General features: G+C 47.0%; 1 protein-coding gene across 1 annotated transcript in view; it reads left to right on the forward strand.

Moving 5' to 3' along the window:
- Positions 1 to 20,904, forward strand: part of HHIPL2 (HHIP like 2) — a 106,631-nt gene that overhangs the window by 56,448 nt on the left and 29,279 nt on the right. Inside the window, exons 5-7 of the mRNA XM_073628973.1 lie at positions 6,752 to 6,878; positions 9,807 to 9,952; positions 15,337 to 15,418. Of these exons, the coding sequence (XP_073485074.1) occupies positions 6,752 to 6,878; positions 9,807 to 9,952; positions 15,337 to 15,418 (355 nt within the window). The remainder of the gene's footprint in view (positions 1 to 6,751; positions 6,879 to 9,806; positions 9,953 to 15,336; positions 15,419 to 20,904) is intronic.

Consider the following 20,904-nt stretch of genomic DNA (forward strand, 5'->3'; position numbering starts at 1 on the left):
CTGACTTGTGATTGGTTTGATAACCTGTTTTTGTCTGGAACGTCTAGGTCTGCACTGTAAGAATTGCACTGTATTGTGGTAAGAATGACCATAGACTATATGTTTGTATGTTCCTTTTAATATATAAAATAAAAATAAAGATTATACAAAAAAAAAAACCTACCTGGTCAAGAGAGACCAGGGATGGAATAAAGGGGAGAATACGGTTGGTCAAAACTTTAGCGTATAGTTTTAAATCCACGTTAAGGAGCGATATGGGGCGGTAGTTGGGAACTAATGTGGGGTCTTTGCCCTGTTTGGGAATAAGTGTAATGTGGGCTTCCATTAAGTCTTTGTGAGTGGTCGAGGTTGTTGTAAGGTCATTAAGTGCTTTGGCTAAGTGTGGTATAAGAATATTTGGGAATGATTTGTAGTAGGCTGTCGTGAGGCCATCCGGTCCCGGACTTTTGCCTGTCTTCATTTGTTTTAAGGCTTCGAGGAGCTCGTTTGTTGATATTGGAAGGTCTAGTTTATGTGAATCCTCCGGGGAGAGCGGAGTAGGGCCGAATTGCGCTAAGAAGTCAGTAAGTGTTTTCGTGCGATCAACCGATGTGTCTGTCGTATGAGTAGTCGGGAGGTTATATAACTTGGTAAAATATTGGATGAATTGTGCTGAGATGCCTTCATTGGTGACTACAGCTTCACCATTGGGATTGGTAAGCTTGTGGATGACATGAGAGGCTTTTTTGGTTTGAAGAGCCCTCGCCAGAAGTTTACCGGCTTTGTTGCCGAATTCGTAGTATAATTTATGTGATAGTGCGAACTTGCGTTTAACCGTAACGGTCAGTGCTTCTAAGAATTCCTCCCTAGCTTGGGACAGTTCCTCCAGAGAAGCGCTGGCTAGGGAAGCTTTGTGAGTCTGTTCTAATGTGCAGATGCGGGCCGTTAACTCTGCCATGCGGGTGTTTCTAAGTTTGTTTCGATGTGCAGCTATGGCTATCAGTTCTCCGCGGATGACACATTTGTGCGCTGCCCATGTGACTGTGTGTGCTGTGTCTGGGGCTGAGTTATCTTGAAAAAAGTTGGAGAGGCAAGTGGTTAGTCTTTGTACGTTCATCTCGTCAGTCAATAAAGAGCCGTCTAGTCGCCAGATGCGTGTCTTTGTGTTGGGTGAGTTCAAACGTAAGGTCATGGAGATGGGGTTGTGGTCTGAGAGTACGGCCGGGTCTATGGTTGCTTTAGCTAGGTGTGAGAGGTCTGTCTGTGAAAGAAAGAAGTGGTCAAGTCTGGAATACTTATTGTGTGGAGTAGAAAAGTAAGTGAAATCTTTTTCTTTGGGATGTAATGTGCGCCATGTGTCGTGAAGAAGTAGGTTGTGAAACTGTTGCTTGATCGACCTCAATGCCCTGTAGGATAGGGAGGAGGCCCCATTGGACGTGTCAATAGAAGGGGTTAAGGGTACATTGAAATCGCCGCCCACGATGAGAGTCCCTGATTGGAAGCTAGAGAGTTGCTGGAGGGTATCACGAAAGAAGGCGACTTGGCCCATTTTGGGGGCATAGATGTTAGCAATAGTAATATGCAATTGGTTCAAGGTGCCTTTGATGAAGAGAAAGCGGCCTGACGGGTCATTTTGTACGTCAGATACTTGAATTGGGCAGTGTTTAGAGATGAGTATAGAAACACCTTTTGATTTAGCCTCCGAATTGGAGGAATTAAAGGCTGTGGGGAAGAAATGATTTTGTAGTTTGGGGATGGAGTCCGTCCGGAAGTGAGTCTCCTGTATGAGTGCGATATGCGTTTTGGCTTGTTGTAGAGAGTGCAGGAGCTTGGACCGCTTTTCGGGCACATTAAGTCCCCGTATGTTAATGGAGTGCAGTTTAAGGGAATGTAGCTGCTGGGACGTGTCTATGGGGACGTTAATGCTCTGCTGGCCCGCCATTGGATGCAGAGGGGGAGAGGTAAGAGGGGGATAGGGGAGGGAGGGGAGGTGGGGTCCGGTTGGCTGAGTAAGGATGTGGTTTGTGGGTGTATGTATCCGGATGAAATCCGAAGAGGTGTGGGAGTACGTGTCCAACAACCTCGGGGGTTAGTAATCGGCGTGAGACGGAGTGTGGGCAGTGAGGGAGCCCCAACTGGTGGGACTACTCCACTATCCGAGACCGTGTGGGGGTTGACCAAGAACCCTGGCAGTGAGGGACCAAAAAGGGGAGAAAAGCAGTGAATGGGATATGAGCCGCCACCACAGGATGGTTTGTCGTGATTAAGTGGGAGGTATTAGTTATGTGTTGCCCGAAAGGGGCTAGAGACTGTCCCAACGTGTGTGTACATTAGCAGAACGGTTTGTTGGAATTACTGTAATGTGTGTAAAAGCCCATGGTGGTAGTTAATGCGGATGCCCGCATAGGGGGGACTTATGTATCAAATACCCTCCTTGGTCCATTCGAGAAGGCACTATATCAGCTCTGCCCCCTTCCCCAGGATAGTCGCCGTCCCCGGAGAGGGGGGGAGAGGGTAGCGGTATAATCCGGGGGTAAAAATTGCGGCATACCTAGCGCACAGCAGGAATTGTTACTATGCCTAGGAGACGCATACATTATCTTAACAAAACATTTCTAACTGACAGCACTACTCAGTAAAAGGTTTGTAATCAGTAATGTACAGTGTACAAATAAGAAATTTAATCAGCAAAGGCTAGCTAAAACTCCAATAGTATATTTAAAGATAACAGACTAATACACTAGGAGCTGTACTGAGGACCCTGCCTTGAAAACCAAACTGATAAGAAGACTATAGTGGTCCGTATTCGTCTGTGGAGAAGAGACCGTTGCTCGATGCATCTGATCAGCGTGTCCTGAGCCGGAGGTGTATTGTCGTGGAATGTCAACTTCTGGAGTTGCAGAAGAAGGGTAGTGTCGTTGCGGTGAGAGAGGCAGCGCTTGTGTCCGAGGTCCGAGGCATGTAGCAGAAGTGTGGTAGCAGGCTGATCAGTAGGTTTTCACTAGGTAGGCGGCGTGTCAGAGAACGTAGTGAGTGAACGTCACGGGTTGGGATCATAGGACGCATAGCCTTATGGGAGATGTAGTTTCCAGCCAAGCTTAGAGCGGTATAGTGTCTGTAGGTTGTGTCCAGAGAGCCTAAAGCCGCTGAAGAAGAGGTGGGCGGGAGATTGAGAACTGCAGCCATCCATGCGGGTGGTAGAGTGTAACAAATTCTGGGAGTGCCCGCAATAAGTCCTTGGAATGTCTGTAACATGAAGGGTTGGCGCCCAACATAGTCTCCAGGCATCTCGCATCTTTAGTATTGTAGCGGGATGCACTAGATTGGAACCTTGAACAAAAATAAAAGTCCGAAAAAGCAGAAAACTGTGTTAGATAAAATAAAACTTGAAACTAAGGCAGATTCAAGTCGCCCAGATTTTAGCGGCTTCTGCGCGCTCTCCTGGCCCTTGGTGAGGTATCGAAGCTTATGTCTCCAGGACCGGTCCGTTAGCCGGTCTGGGTCCTGAGGATAGAGGGAAAGCGTCTTCTACGGTGTCTAACATTTTGAGTGTCCATAGGATCTTCTCTCATCTGCTCATGATCCACTGGTGTAGTGCGAAATGCGGCATACCAGTTAGGGACTGGTACAGGGGCGATACCAAGTGTGGCACAAAAGAAAGGCAAATCTTCCGGTACTTTAAGGAATGCTGTGCGGCCATTATGAGAGGCAGAAAGACAGAATGGGAACTTCCATTTGTAGATTATGTTTTTCTCCCTGAGTACATCTAGGAGAGGCCGCAGGTCTCTTCTGTGTTGCAGGGTTATGCCAGAGAGGTCTTGATATATTTGAATGTGGGCTCCTGCATGCAGAATCTGCTGACAACCCCTGGCCTGCTTTAAAATTTCCTCCTTTAATTTGTAATCCACTATGCAGCAGATTATATCTCGCGGGGGGTCATTCTCTCTACCTTTTGGGCGCAGAGCTCGGTGTATCCTCTCCATGGCTATAGGCGTTTGCGGGGGGCCGGCGGAGGAGGTCATTGAAGATGTGAACTACTGCCTGGGAGATTTGCTCCCCCTCAACGGATTCTGGAAGGCCCCTGACCCGGAGATTGTGCCTCCGACCTCTGTTGTCGAGGTCTTCCAGGTGTCGCTGCATGTCCCGCATCCGCAGCGTGTGAGAATCAAGGCAGTTGGTAACCGAGTGGATGGCGGTGTCGTGGCGATCGATCACTGTCTCAACCGTTTAAACGCGGTCAGTCAGGGCGTGAAACTCTAGCCGCAGTTCAGAGATGGCGGCTGATAAAGTGTCCTTTATATCCTCAGCTATAGAACGGAGATCGTGGATACTGATCGGCGGTTGGGGACTAAGTACAATCCCTTCTCCGCTTCCACCGGAGCGGGTGTGGAGAGCGTCTGGAGGGGACGGGTTGTTCAGCGGCAGCGGTTGTGCTCCGGAGTGTACAGGGCCCTGTTGAGCAGGCGCCATGTTGCCTCTGCCGGCCCTGAACATCTCCGGGATATTGTGGCTTCGTGAACCGTTTAAGTCCCGGGGAGACCTAGAGCGGGAGGCAGATGAGGCTCGGGAAGCAGTACCCATTGTCCGAGGGATTATTGGCGTGTAAATACCTCCAGGCTTCTTTAGGAATCTCCTGTGGTGGACGGAGCTCTGAACTCAGACGTCCGTCTCCATGCCAGGTCAGGCCACGCCCCATAAGATGAGATAATATGTGGAGCCACTACTTCTGTTGACCCATAAGTAATTACATCCAACCCCCACAGTTACTCTATGGTTTCAGGATATGTTCGACTGAGTTCATTAAAGGTCTTGGGAAATCAAAGGGAAGTAGATACACTATATTACCAAAAGTGTTGGGACACCTGCCTTTACACGCACATGACCTTTAATGAAATCCCAGTCTTTGTCCATAGAGTTCAATATTGAGTTGGTCCACCCTTTGCAGCTATAACAGCTTCAGCAGAGAAGAGTGAGGGAATCCAATGAAATGGGGTACATAACAGTACCAACCAGTATTTATCCACACACTCAAAATGGGCAGGGCTCAGTGACCAAAAAAGCATATGAAAAAATTGTGCACTGTGTCAGAAAGATGACCCAGTACTAAGTGCCACATAGATGAGCCCTGGGAAATTATTACCAGACTAATGTAATATTGAATTAAATATGATTTATTGAAAAAAGATCAATTGTTAAAAATATAGCAGTTCCACACCTAAAACTATAAATAAATAAATGTAAAGGTCTGGGAATAGGGACAAACAACAAACACACACAAGACAAACAATGGACTTATGAAAGCAACACTGTGTAGCGCAGCTGTAGACTGTTAATCAGAGCTTCCATGAACTTCCATGGGCTCTTCTTCATAGCTAAAATGCCGAATACTGGCTCCAGAGACGGCCACTCACAGATGGTAAGGAGCGGAGAACCGCTATGGAAAGGACTGGCTGGCTGTCATATAAATAGTAACAGCTCCCATGTCTCCTATGTCCGAGACATAGACATACTCCTTAGTTTTAGTGAAGGGATCTCTTATGGTGTCAGCATACTAAGACATTTTGGACAATTTAATTCTCCCAACTTTGTGGGAACAGTTTGGGGATGGCCCCTTCCTGTTCCAACATGACTGCGCACCAGTGCACAAACAAGGTCCATTAGGGCGGCACAGGATATATTCCTGGCCAGCAGAATACAATGGTTACTGCTATAGCCACTGGCAGTAACTGTATGTAGACAAATTTGACATGCTGGTTGTACCCAAGTTGATCGATCGATCAACATGGGTAAAATCAGCCTGCCCATGCATGATTTGAATTTGGGCTGGTCCCTGTTGAACTGGCCGTAATTTGAACTGTCTATTGCTGGCTTAACATAGCAAGGCCAGAAAGACTTTTTTTTTATTACAATTTTTTTTTTAAGTCACATATAAAACACACACATTAATGAAGCTCTTTGTTAATTAATACTTATACTTATTTATGCAAGCAGTATAAGTACCTAAATTTGACTTGGTATCAACCTCTTCCAGTCCCTGTACAGTGTCCAGAGGGGAAAAGGGGTGAGGAAGAAACAGGACAAGGGGCCAATCAATTGTGAGAGAGAGTGACCAAGAGATGATCTCATGAGTCTGCTGCTTCTCCTTTCACTTGTTTCACTGGGGTGGAGCAAGTGTTACTGAACTGCAGCAGAGAAAAATCAGGTCTTCTTCCTTGCAAGATGGGTATGTGTTGTGTGGCAGTGCTGTGTAAAGCTCAGAACTTAATGGACAATTATACAAATAATAATGGTAGGTAAAATAGCTTCCATATATTTATGTCACTTGTGCATTTAGCCTGGAGTTCAGCTTTAGGCCCCTTGAACGTGTGGCCATCTAGGTGTGTTCCATTTGGGAGGGATGGGTGCAGCACCCTGCCGCCAGTCAAAGTCTATGGCAGACTGTGGCTGGATGGGGCTGAACGTGTACCGAGTGGCACTTGTATTTAGGACCCTGTATGTTCAAAGATGAAGGTCTGGAAACAGATCTTCTGAGTTGGGAGAAAACACTGTTTTTAAATTGAGAAGAAGGTCAATTCCTCTGGTTCATCTCTTTGGCTTAGCAGAAGGTGGTACTACTTTTATTTTTATTTTTTATTTATAATATTGTTTAGAAAATTACAGATCAGATTTTTTTTTCCTGCTAAAGAAATTCATATTTTGTATATTTCTTTTGTAACTCTTTTTTGCTGTGACTGTGCATTCATGACTATTTCATTTGGTTTGTCTTTTATAGGTGATATTCTACCAATTTTTTCTTACGGTCACAGTGTTGGCAAGTCAGTGACTGGTGGGTATGTCTACCGGGGCTGTAACTCACCAAATTTAAATGGCCTTTACATCTTCGGAGATTTCATGAATGGGTAAGAATTGAGCCAATATGGCCTGTAGATAGCGTAATAATACCTATGTCCAGTGGTGTATTTAGGTTTTGTGCTGCCCTAGGCCTGACTAAGCTTGCGCACCCCCTAATTTAACTATGACCCACCCCTTCCTGTCAAGGCCACACCACTTCCTTTTTAAGATCCGCCCTGTCATCTTCATGGGAGGACAGAGGGACGCCGCGGGAGGAGGACAGTGAGGGATGCGGCATCTTTTCATTTGGGGGGTAAGGGGATATGTGCTGGGTGCTTTGGGAGGCTCTTGCACTGAAGTCGTGTCCCTCCTCTGTGGCGACTCCTCCTCCTGGCTGTGTACACTAGAACATTAGAGCCGAGAAGGAGAAGGGAGGAGGAGCCGAGGAGTGTGTGTGGCTGACAGTGGGGAGAGAGGTGTCGGCTGCCACGGAAAGCCCATCGCCGCTTGTGGGACTCCGGGTGGCAAATGTCCTGGGTGCCCACGCTGGCGCATCCCTGTCTGGCCAGTTACCAAAACTCAGTGCCGGAACTTGTGGGCTCCGGGACAGTGGCGTCACTAGGGTTGGCCTAGAGGATATCAGGTTAGGCACTTCCTAATGGCTCAGTCCCTGGGAACAGTAATGGATAATGGCCAACAGGCTCTCTTACCAGACCCGATGAAACCGCAACAGTGATCCCTCTGGCTGGACGTTCGCTCACTCTGGGTTGCCCAGGCCGACTCAGTAGTGTAGCATGTCTCTACCCTGGCAGTGGCTTCATCTTTCTCCTCCTCTGGTGGTGCGGGTACAGCATGGCTCTCTTTGGTGGTGCAGGTACAGTGTGGCTCTCTGGTGGTGCGGGTACAGCGTGGCTCTGGTGGTGCGGGTACAGCGTGGCTCTGGTGGTGCGGGTACAGCGTGGCTCTGGTGGTGCGGGTACAGCGTGGCTTTCTGGTGGTGCGGGTACAGCGTGGCTCTGGTGGTGCGGGTACAGGGGTACAGTGTGGCTCCCTATCTGGCTTCCCCCAGCACAGTATTCTTTTTCTCCTCCTGTAACACCCCCCAGCAGAGTGCATGCATGCTGGGGGCTGTAGCATGATGTCTGTGGACACACAGGGATGCCACTCTTCAGGGACTACTTTTCCCATGATGCCCCCAGAGTCTTCTGATTGGCCCTCTGCTGTGGCCAATCATGGGGAGGGAAACAGCGGTCAGGAAGCTGAGCGGCGGTGCGGCAAAACCTATTAGAGCCGCTCCCTCTCTCTTCTCCCTTCAGCTGACAGAAAGGGGAGGGGGGGTGAGCGGGGGAGATACACAGACAGCCCGCATCTGCTCCATTTACCAGAGAACTCGGCAGCTGCAGAGAACTCCCCCGCTCGCCCCCCTCCCCTTTCTGTCAGTCGAAGGGAGAAGAGAGAGCGGCTCTAATTGGTTTTGCCGTGCCGCCGCCCAGCTTCCTGACCACTGTTTCCCTCCCCATGATTGGCCACAGCAGAGGACCAATCGGAGAGAGAGAATCACGGCTTTACGGGGGCAGCTTGACGGCTCCTGCTTACACTGCTTTCTGGCCCCATCTGCAGCCGCGACGCCACTGCGCTGCTAAGCTTTACTCTACTGATGTGCCCTGCTGTGCGGGAGGAGGGCGCGGATGCCATTTTGGTGGTGGGGGGGCGGCTTTTTTGCCGCCCCCCGCAAAGTGCCGCCCTAGGCTTGGGCCTTGTTGGCCTAGGCCAAAACACAGCACTGCCTATGTTACCTATTCCAGGGAATCAAAGGTGACATCTTGGCTCAGTCAACAAATTGGTTGTCTGCACTGTAAAGGCTGTAAGTCCACCTCCACTGAACATTAATATTTCAGTTTTGAGTAGTTTCTGAATCTTATGCTTTCCTTTATCTTTCAGGTTTGTAAGTTAGTTCTTATTTTCTCAAAGTGAGCCTGTGCTTTGCCCATGGCCATACTTTCCTTTTAACCACCTTTGCTTTGTTCTTTTGGTTCTGAGTATGAGAAGCAAGCGACCCATTTCCCATCCTCCTACGAGGAAGCGCTGGGTGCCTTTGCTGCCAATCACTATGCATCAATATTGTCAATCGGAGGTGGGGAGAGGGTCCTATTTCGTGTGTAAGTTCTGACCAGAACAACAAGCGCTTACACAGGGCGTCTACTCTTTGGGGTGAACATGACAGGGGAGTGAAGGGACCTAAGTATAAGCAGCTCTAGGGACCGGGATTTAAATTAACTCGTTGACTTGCTCTGCATGGGCAAAGCACGTGTTCACTTTGAAATTGGTATGGGTGTTTTGAAAAAGAACATTTAGTGTATAAACCCACACGGTTTTCAAATTGGGAGCAGTGGCTTTGTCCATGCTGCCACTGCATCCCAATTGGCATTAATGGGACTGCCTGCACAGAGATGCATGGAACACTTGTGCATCCCCATACTGGAAACCACAGCCCTCGTGTGGACGTACACTTAAGTATGCCCATGTGAACTAAGCCTTTGTCTCATTCCCAGAGTTTAGCTTTAAAGTTTTTTTCAGGGAGTGCATCTGCTTTAAATTCAATCTACCTCTTGACCTTGCCTTTTAAACCACAAGGGAAACTGATGTCATTGTAATAGATACACTAATGTGGTGATAAATATTTTAATGGCTATACTAGCATTATTACTGAAAACTGAACATGCTTAATCTATTTATCTATTAGTAAGATAAATGAAAAAGTTTGGTGCTGGAATACATTGTTCTGAAAGTTCTGAGGGTCAAAAACATCTTCTATACAATTCACACATCAAAATACCCTTGGAACCCCAGTGATTCCATCCCCATCTCCACCCATTTGTTACATGCATCATTGATAGGTCCTCCCTAACCTAGAAGACAAATACTTTCATCATCCATCTGTAGAAGAAAAAGTTGTTTTTATTATATTGCATTAACATTTTGTTTTTTTAACAAAGTCGGCTTATGGCATTGCATGAAGACGAGAAAACCAAGACATGGACAAGGCAGGATATCTGTATGGGAGATAATTCAGTCTGCGCTTTCCCGAAGCTAATAAACAAATACACCAAATACATCATTTCCTTCGCAGAAGATGAAGCAGGTAACTCGTTAAACCAGTGGTTCTCAACCTTACTAGTGCCGTGACCCCTTGATAAAATTTCCCAAGTTGTGGGGACCCCTAACAGTAAAATTATTTTTGTAGCGTGGGTTGTCAGCACCCTAGGCAAGACAAGTAATTTGCACACCTAATCCATGGACATTTAGCTTTCCCTGAGTACCTTCCACTCATACAGTATTAAAACCCCTTATGCTAAGTTTTAGAATATACCACTCTCTTTCCCTTTTATCTATCTCTATGCTAATTTCTTGTCCCCCCCCATCCCTCTCTCTAGCCATCTTTCTTGTTCTCTTATTCTTTCTCTCCCTTTTTCTTTGTTCCTCCCCCTCTTTTCCTCTCCCTTCCATGTATTCTCTATTTTTATTCCTTCTCTTACTCCTTGGTGGGGGAATGGGATGAATGCCAGTGCTGATGGGGAGTTGGGATGAGTGGTAGTGCTGGTGGGGGGGGGGGGTTGTGGGATCAGTAGCAGTGCTGGGGGGAGTTCTGATCAGCCAACTTAGGTGCTCTTGATAAAGGTCATCTGCTGATCTGAGAACTGTAGTGGGGACTTTTAATGGCAACTATAATCACAGGTAGGGTTACTCAACGTCTCCGACTTTGTGGTGTCTCATAGCAGTGACACCTATGCCGAAATCAGGAGATGGGGTCTCCCTCCAGCCCCTCCCACTTCACATTCCTCATCAGTTTGCTAACCTCTAGTCTCTGTCCCTCAGGCATGCCGTGAACTGAATGGGCGGCTGCGAAGAGGCTGAGTGGGTGGCCGCGGGCTCCAGGAACAGCCCAACTGGGCAGTCACAGGTTCCAGGGACAGCCCTGCTGGGTGGCCGCGAAAAGGCTGGGAGAGCAGCGTAGGCTTCAGGAATAGCCCAGGATTCAGTGACCCCTGGCAAACCGTGGGTCCAGACCCCCAGGTTGAGAACCACTGAATTAAACAGACAAAGCTAAACCATTATGACATCATTGTCTCAATAACAAATCAGATTCCTTCTTCTCTAAGAGAAAACAAAATGTGTTGCTTTAGCCAGCATGTGGGCAGGTTGAAACAGTTAGGTGCTGCCCAGCAGGAAGGTGAGAGTTAATTCCATGACGGTTTCTTGACCTTTTTTGGCACAATCCTGTCTGGGTCCGGCCCCCTTGTCCTGTGTGATATAAATTGGGTCAGTGGTCCGGCTCAGAGAGGCTTCTTGGGAAAGAGACAACCAAGTCCAAAAATTTCCAGCGCAGCGTAAGGGATTGAGAACCTGGAATAGCAAAAGGATATTGTGTGCTACTGTCCATGTGTAGAGACTTTGAACTTGGAGTTCACCCTGAAGACACCAGAACTGGAGTATGCCTCTGAAGGACTTACACTTGTGTGAGAGAACCTCTGAAGGACTATGATTATTCGAATGCACTTTTGCAGGTATGCCGGGGCAGCACATAAGCTGGTAGTTATAGTTAGGAAATTAGGAATAATATTGCCTTTATATGTTGGACTAAGAAATTTCTATTTTGAACTTATTCAAGTAAAGTATTGAATGATGTCCATGTCTGGTCTGAAGTTATTTAAGAGGTGTATTGCAAGTAACTGGCACACACACAGTTAACCAGTGGGCACATTGGGGTATGAAGGTATTCTTGTGGAATGGAGTAATATGAAGACACAAGTGGTTCCCTGGAGCAGTGTTTCTCAACCTTTTTTCAGTCAATTTACCCTTTAAAATTATGCACAATCCCGCGGCACCTCATTCCTAAATGTAAAACAACTAAGCTAATAGCTTTATATAACGCAGCAACATCCACACATTTAGGACACCCAGTGTTAGAGGTGATTTATTCTTCCAAAGCAAATACACATTTGCACACTGGTACTGACTAGTATTCCAATGTATCTCTTCTCCATCAGTTTCTCTCCTTCATTTAGGGCAAACATGGATGCTGTGCAAGCGCCCCAATGTCCTCCTTATCAACGGATAATGTGTCAGGACACTGGTGGCTGGAATGTTGTAATGGTGCACAAAGAAAACTTGTGGCTTTGTGTAACTAAAGGCAAGCTTCATCCTCCCGCTAGCTTGTGTACAATTTTTGAGCAATTTTTAGGCATTTTGCCAAGGCACCCCTAAGGAAACCTGAAGGCACTAAGGTTGAAAAAGCCTGACCTAGAGTAACGGAAGTTTAACAAGCAGCCAGTAGCGTATACCTGTTATAGGTGGCACGGCCTCTAGCAGCAAGAGAGATTTTGTTGGGACCCCTGCTACCTGCAGTCTGTCTCCCAGAGCAACAGAAGCATATTGCACCGAAGAGGTTCCCCATCCTTTACGGAGGTTCAAGAGTTAAGTTGAGTGTATGTGTGGCGTCCATGCAGGGTGCACAGCGGGGCCCACACCACTACTGGGGATTTGTAGTAGAAAACGCCAGACAGGTGGTTGAGGGCCCCTCCTAAATACAAGTTATGGTGAAGGTGTACATTTTCACAGAGACCCGAGAGTTAACTGGAGAACAGTTAGGGTGCTAGTGTACATGGTGTACGTTCATCTCTAATTGTAGAGGTCTGCCTTAAAGAGGAAGTAAACCCTGGTAAACCCTTACCTGACACCGAAGCCTGCGCTGTCGTCATTGCCCCCACGAGCAGGGAGCTTCCATCTTCACCCCTCTTCCTTCCGGGGCCGCAAACTCTGGCTCTGTGACTGGCCGGAGTCCCGTGATATCACTCCGGTGCATGCGCGCGCATGACCCCTATTACAAACGGCACGATGTGCCCTTTCTAAAGGGCGCATGCGCGGTAGTCATTGGCAATCATCTTTTTAGTAAATATCTCCTAAACCATGGAGGTTTAGGAGATATTTCAAGCACCTACAGGTAAGCCTTAATATAGGCAGCCTCATCCTTGTCCCAGGACATTGTTAAAGACGGCACAAAGGTACCCCATGTGTGCAGTAAAAGGACCCTAACGTACCCCAGAAGAACCCACGCAGGGTAGGCCTTCCATGTAACCCAGCAGCTGGTGCCCAACAAGTTAAGGGGAAACATGGAGGACATGACAAACAACCCCACCTGGCCAGCCTAAAAATGAGGCCCAATCAGAGTTCACTAAAAGAACATATATGGTGTGTATATATATATATATATATATATATATATATATATATAAAACCACTACTAGAAATGACCACCAATGGGGTAGTATGTCCTGAGGTTGCTGCATAACACCTGTATGTGTTCCCACATATGACAAACAAATATAATGCCAATAAAAAGTGAAGCACTACCTATCTAACAAAGTGAAATACCAAACATAACACAATACTCAAGGGACAGTGAGTGTACCAATTACTGGTATTTGTAATACTTGCAGTGTTACAATAATGGTCATAACCCCTAAATAATAAGCCAACATAATAAGTAATATCTGTGTATGGTTCAGTGACAATAACAGGCAATAATAATAAATACACAAATGAATAAACAAAATACCTGTGATAATAGAGTCTCTACTGGCTATGACACAAATGACATAAGGTCTATGTGATCAGCTAATGGATGTGAACTAAAGTCCAGAAGGTTAACATGCCAAGCAATCTGTGATAACACTCCTTAAAACATATCAAGTTTCTGTGAATACTGTGTTCTTCTAACACAAATAGCATGGGCCCTCCACCGGTCACATTATGCGCTTACCTCATAGGAAGACCCAAAAATATCCATAAAAGCCTTCCCCTTACGGGTATAGCTCCAATGGCTGCCAACTTCCCAGTTGTTCCTGGGAAGCTTGCTTCCCTTGTATGGTTTACCTTGTGGGGCGTGGTCTGGAGCTGCATGGAATAGGACGTGCAGTGTGAGAGCTCCGCTCGAGCAACATCCTAATACCTGATCCTGGGGGTCACCTTCCCCACACACAGACGCTAGAACACCTCAGGCTGCCTACCTGATCCAGTGCCATCATGTCTCCGCCAAAAAAGTCGAGTGCCATCGCCAAGCTTGGCAAATATCGTCACGGAGAGCGGGACCCTGAGGAGGAAGGTGGCATCCCCCAGCTCCCAAAGGAAGATGATCAGGCCTCCGGAGACACTGCCAGGGAACTGGAAGCCATCGCCCTGTGCCAATACACGCTCACCTCCAGGATTGAGGAGGTAAAGGTAGATATCTCCCTGATCAGGCAAGACATCCACAAGCTGCGGGAGCGTATATCCGAGACTGAGCGCTGCGTCGGCCACATGGAGGATGGCATACACACACTCCAGGTTACTACTGAACAGCTGCAATCCCAGCTAAACGCAGTCCTCTCCAAGCAGGACGACATGGAGAACCATCTTCGCAGGTGTAACTTACGCTTCATGGGACTTCCTGAGCGGACTGAGGGCGCAGATCCCCAAACCTACCTGGAGAACCTGCTAATCAAGACATATGGCAGAGAGGCCTTCTCCACAATGTTTGTGGTGGAGCGCACCCATCGCCTGGTAGCCAAACCCCCGCCTAATGGCGCCCCACCACGCAATTTAATCGCCAAGTTTTTAAACTACCGTGACTGGGACACCATCCTCCGGCTCACCCGGGAGCGAGGCAATATCCCCCTCGGCAATGTGACAGTGGCAGTTTTCCCGGACTTCTCGGCCGAGGTCCAGAAGAAAAGAGCGAGGTTCACCGAGGCAAAACGACAACTGCGAATACATCATCTACCATACGCGATGCTCTTCCCTGCACGGCTCTGGGTGGTGAGCGACGGCAAAGCACAGTTTTTTGAGGAACTGCAGGCTGACATTTCCTGGCTGGAGCAACGCAGTGCGGCCGGCCCGGCTCACGCATAGGCCCTCATCCACCTTGTATGATTTACCTCATACACAATGTGCTCATAAAATTAGAGAAACTGACGAATTGTATAAAATCTTTTCTTTCATTTAAAAAGATTCAGAATGACACTCACACTTGTAGGTGCACTCCCTCCAGTGCACTCAAGTAAATAGCTACACACTTTGGGAGTGTATGGCCCCCTTAATAGTCATTTAGATATTTGCAAGTACTCGGCTCTGGAAGATGCAGTGTATATCCTATTGGTGTGCAATGACGTCACAAGGCTCTGACCCGACACGTTTCATCACTCGCAGCGTGACTTTCTCAAGAAAGGCATCAGGGTGGGACCTTGTCGCACTTCACTCATTATACTATATATGGTATATATTCAGCAGTTTTATTTGAATGGCATAATTATTTCAGACCCCTTAAACTTTATAAAATGGTCAGCAACCTCCAGTGACCAGATGAGTTAGCCTGTTTATAGCAGTCATGCCAAGCAGGATTTTTGCTAGTCATGCAAACACACATACTCAAATACCCATATGTATGTGCACATAGAACTAAACTTACTTTTTCTTTCATATTCTTAATAGGAGAACTGTATTTTCTGTCAACATCGGATCCAATCTCATTGTCCCCCTATGGAACCCTGTACCGTTTTGTGGACCCATCAAGGTTAGTATCTATAGAGAATATTCAGAACTCAATATGTACTGTTTGAGTTATTAAAGGTGCAAAACATTTGTGACGTATTATCCTGATTGAGTGGCAAAAGTATAGATGCTGAATCGCAGTTACTTGTCGCTACAATATACTGTATGCTCATATATTTGCGGTCCCCTGGCTTGCCTCAGATACATTTATTCATCTATAGTGGACATGTACACTCTATGCAGGTGCCCAAAGAATTAAACATATTTTATCTTGCCTAGGGTAGTTCAGATCCCACCTGTTTACAAGTATTCACATAACTCAGTACCCAACTCCACCCTCCTTTACCATTAAATAACGACACTAATGCCCTGTATACACGGTCGGACATTGATTGGACATTCCGACAAAAAAATCCATGGATTTTTTCTGACGGATGTTGGCTCAAACTTGTTTTGCGTACACACGGTCGCACAAAGTTGTCGGAATTTCTGATCGCCAAGAACGCGGTCACGTACACCACATATGACGAGACTATAAAAGGGCAGTTCTGAACCAAGTGCGGCACCCTTTGGGCTCCTTTTGCTAATCTCGTGTTAGTAAAAGTTTGGTGAGAGACGATTCGCGCTTTTTCAGACTCGTGGTTTTAAGATCGTTTTCTGCTGTTCAGTTTGTGCTTGTGGGTTTGTATCTGCTCTTCGTTGCGTGCAGTCAGTTCGTATTGAACTATTTATTGCGATCTTGTCCACTTGTTACTGTTTTTCAGGTCGCTCTTCACAGGCCTTGCTGTTCTTCAGTGCGTTCTGTTACTTCGTTCTGAGCAGCCGACCGTTTTCTAGCCATGTTGCATATACGTACTCCTCATAGAGTTCCTGCTGTGCGGGGGCTTGGTGTTAGGGTCCTGACCTTGACACAAGTCCAGTCCATGAACAGGGTGGGGAAGAGTTCATGGACCAAGAATTGGTTGCTCTAGCGTGACTAGTTCTGTCATATGCCTTTGCTCCGTGAGATTCGTGAGAGTAATCCTGATGATTTCAGGAACTTTCTCCGGATGACGGACCCCGTATTTCACCGTTTGTTGGCTTTGCTGACCCCCTATATCAGCAGGCAGGATACCTGCATGAGGCAAGCCATCACTCCGGAGCAGAGGCTCGTCGCCACCCTGCGGTACTTGGCGATGGGGAGAAGCCTGCAGGACTTGAAGTTCTCGACAGGCATCTCCCCCCAGGCTCTGGGGATCATTATCCCAGAGACCTGTTCTGCCATCATCCAGGTCCTGCAGAAGGAGTATATTAAGGTAAGATTTTTATCCTTTAATATCACATTTTATTGTATTTAATGTTTGATAATATATTGTATTTCTTTCCTCATTCCCTAATTACCATGATTGGAATATGCTGTGAATGTCCCCTTTGTCCTCATTCATGCTGGATTTTTCTTTAATTTTTTATTTTCTCCTTCATACATATTTGCCTTCACTTACCTCCCCAGCATGCTCTCCTGGCCCTATATTCACCTCATGTAGTCACTTAACAATGTATTTTATCAGCTCCATAGTAGTGCTTTACCCCAAACACCCCTAAAATGTTTTGTAATGTGATTTGTGCTTTAAATTCAGGCAGAGTGCCAGAGGCTTTTTTTTTGGGTGTCCCCAAATCATTTTGGACCCTCCCTCCCCCCAACTGCTAAGTCAGCTGATACCAATTCTCTATCTATCCTCAATCCTCTATCTGCTGACTTTGCCAAACCCATACTGTCAGAGTCCTGGATGTGAGGCCGGATTGCAGAGGGGGCGCCCCTTGCGACTAAGTGCAGCGTAACCCTGGGAGTGAGACAGGGAGTATGGTGCCCAAAGGTGCACGGGTTGCCAGAGTGCTGTTGCTGAGTAGCAGATAGCAGGGAGCTGCTGGGGTGCGCTGGTAAGGTTGAAGGGCAACCGTGCAAGGAGGGATTCCAGGTATGGAGCCGTGAAGCAACCAGGAGCGGAGTCAGAGCCAGGCCAATGGTCATTCAGCACAGGAATCAGTCCAAGATGAGGTACAGCAGGATAATCAGGAACAGAGAAGGTAGCCGACGCGGGGGTCAAACACAGGAGGACGATCAAGGTACAGATGCGGAGCCGAAGAATAGTCAGGTCCAAGCCGGGGTCAATGCAGGCGGAATACTGGAGCAGTCAGGCAAGCCGAGTAGTAACAGGAAGCAGATATCACAACAGGAACAAGGAACACAGGAAGCTGATGATAATCCAGCAACCAGCATGCACCAGCAGCAGGCTTAAATAGGCAGAAGGGCGCCACCATGAGGAATACTGGCAGAATTACCCGTCCTACGGTTATCACCCTGACAGTGCCCCCCCCCCCCCAGGGGCAGCCTCTGGATGCCCAATCTAGCCCATTTTTCAGGGTATCGGGCTTGAAACCTCTGCAACAGTCTAGGGGCATGAATGTTATCTGCTGGTTCCCAAGAATTATCTTCTACAGAGTAACCTTTCCATTTAACAAGAAATTGAACAGTCCTACCTCTCCGACGGCAGTCCAGAATGGCTTCTACTTCGTATTCTGTTTCATTGTCCACCAAGATTGGAGGCGGCGGAGCTTCTTCTCTCCCTGGAAAAGGACTGGAGACAACAGATTTTAATAAAGAAACTTGGAATCCTGGGTGTATTTTAGGAACTTGGTAAAGACAATTCAAATGCCACCGGGTTAATTTCCTTCTTAATTGTGAATGGACCGATAAACCTTGGTCCTAACTTCTGGGAGGGGCAAGGAAGCTTAAGATTTGTTGAGGAAAGCCACACTCTATCTCCAACTTTAAAGACGGGATCTCTCCTCCCCTTGTCATAATGTTTTTTATAATTCTCTTGGGCCTTCTGCATAGTTGCCTGGAGAGTTAGGTAATTAGCCTGAATGGCATTTATCCTGTCCTGGACTGCGGGGACTGAGGTCTCTGGTATAACATTAGGCAAGAATGAGGGATGGAAACCGTAGTTGGCCCAGAAAGGTGACTGATTGGTGGAAGCATGGATTGAGTTGTTGTATGCAAACTCCGCACACGGGAGTAGCAAGGACCAGTCATCCTGGGAGAAGGAGCAGAAGCAACGTAAGTACTGTTCTAAAGTTTGATTAGTTCTTTCGGTTTGACCGTTGCTTTGAGGATGGTAAGCTGAAGATAGGCACACTTTAATAGAAAGCATTTTGCAGAGCTCCTTCCAGAACTTAGAGGTGAATTGCACCCCTCTATCGGACACAATGTTGCTCGGTAGGCCGTGAAGTCTGACAATCTCCTTTATGAAGATCTTCGCCGTGTCAGCAGCAGATGGTGTACCCATCATGGGCAAGAAATGCGCCATCTTGGACAGGCGGTCAACGACTACCAAGATGGTTGTAAATTTCTCAGAGGGTGGTAACTCTACTATGAAATCCATAGATATTTCTTTCCATGGTTGCTCCGGCACAGGCAATGGGCGTAGTAGACCCTAAGATCTGATGTTAGACCCCTTGTTACGTTGACAAATGGTGCAGGAACTGACACATTCTCTGCAGTCAGGCTTCAGAGTGGGCCACCAAAAAGATCGTTGAACAAGCTCCAAAGTCTTTCGTACCCCAAAGTGACCAGCAAGTTGGTGGTCATGTAAAGTCTTTAGGACCTGGGCTCTGGCTTGTTGTGGAACAAAAATTTTGTTCTGATACCAAAGAAAACCTTCCTGGTTTCTTAAAGACAGTGCTTCTGGTTCAGAGCATTGGGAAGAAGCTTGTTTCAGTGAGGAACTCAGGTCGGTTTGAATCATGAGAAAATTCTGTGGAGACAATATAGTGCTAGGAGTAATTTCTTCGGGAGTGTCAGGAAACATCCGGGACAAGGCATCGGCCTTCCCGTTCTTAGACCCCGGGTGGAAGGAGATATGAAAATTGAATCTGGCAAAAAACAAGGCCCATCGAGCTTGTCGGGGTCTCAATCGTTTAGCAGTGCGAAGATACTCCAGGTTTCTGTGATCCGTGAATATCATGATGGGATGCTGAACACCTTCAAGGAGGTACCGCAATTCCTCCAGGGCAGTTTTAATAGCCAAGAGCTCTCAATCTCCCACATCATAATTCCTTTCAGACAGACTCATCTTCTGCGAGGAGAAGGCCACAGGATGGAGTAACGACTTAGGACCCTGACGTTGGGGTAAGACTGCCCCTGTGGCAACTTCAGAGGCGTCAACCTCTAAGATGTAAGGGAGGGCCGGATCAGGATGTTGCAGGATAGGTGCGGAGGTAAAGAGGGATTTGAGCTTATCAAAAGCTGATTGGGCTTCTGAAAACCACAGGAACACAGTATGTAAACGGGTAACTTGGGTGATTGGTGAGATGATGGAGGAAAAGTTCTTTATAAACCTCCTATAAAAGTTCTCAAACCCCACAAATCTTTGTACTCCCTTTTTATCCGATGGAGTTGGCCAGTCCAAGATTGCCTGTACCTTTTGCGGGTCCATGGCAACACCACCAGTGGAGATAATTAGCCCCAGGAATTGTATTGACTCCTTTTCGAAATCACACTTCTCTGCTTTTACATAGAGTTTGTGCTTACGTAGAATGTGCAGAACTGTCCTTACATGTGTACGATGGAGCTCCAGGGTGGTTGAAAATATCAGGATATCATCCAGGTAGATGATGACGAAGTAATCCAGAAATTCTCGAAAGATATTGTTTACGAAATGTTGGAATGTGGCCGGGGCGTTGCACAATCCAAATGGCATCACTAAGTACTCGAAATGTCCAAAGCGAGTTCTAAATGCTGTCTTCCATTCGTCACCCTCTCGGATGCGAACGAGATTGTAGGCTCCTCGAAGGTCAAGCTTAGTAAATATTCGGTCAGTACGGAGTCTCTGGAAAAGTTCCGGAACTGGAAGAAGAGGGTAACGTTTTTTTATAGTGATTTTTTTGAGCTCCCTGTAATCCACACATGGTCTAAGGGATTTGTCCCTTTTTTCGACAAAAAAGATTCCGGCTCCAGCAGGAGAAGAGGAGGAGCGGATGAAACCTTTCTCCAGGTTTTCATCAATGTATTGTCGCAATGTTCCTAGTTCCATCTCCGAGAGGGGGAATATGCGACCGAATGGGATTTCGGCTCCTGGGAGTAATTCAATTGGACAATCGTATGACCGGTGTGGTGGCAGGACATCAGCCTTTTTCTTGTCAAAGACATCTGCAAACTCCTGGTAGGCCGGTGGAATACTCTGGTTGTTGACAGGTACAGGTTGAACTGACAGGCAACTGGCTACATTACTGGTTTCAGGGGCAAGACAGTGCTGTAGGCAATAAGGTGAAGTGAATGAAATTTCTTTCCTGATCCAGTTGATCTGGGGGTTGTGAGCTTGGAGCCATGGGGTACCCAAGATGACGGGGAACATAGGTGAGCTTAGAATGTCAAAACGTATGAATTCCTGATGACATAATAAAGAAAGAGCGACCAACTCTCCTAGGGAAGAAAAAAGCCGTGCCACATCCAAAACATAAACAACAGAA

This window comes from Aquarana catesbeiana, linkage group LG04 (genome assembly GCF_042186555.1).
Source record: "Aquarana catesbeiana isolate 2022-GZ linkage group LG04, ASM4218655v1, whole genome shotgun sequence".
NCBI classification, from domain to species: Eukaryota; Metazoa; Chordata; class Amphibia; order Anura; family Ranidae; genus Aquarana; species Aquarana catesbeiana.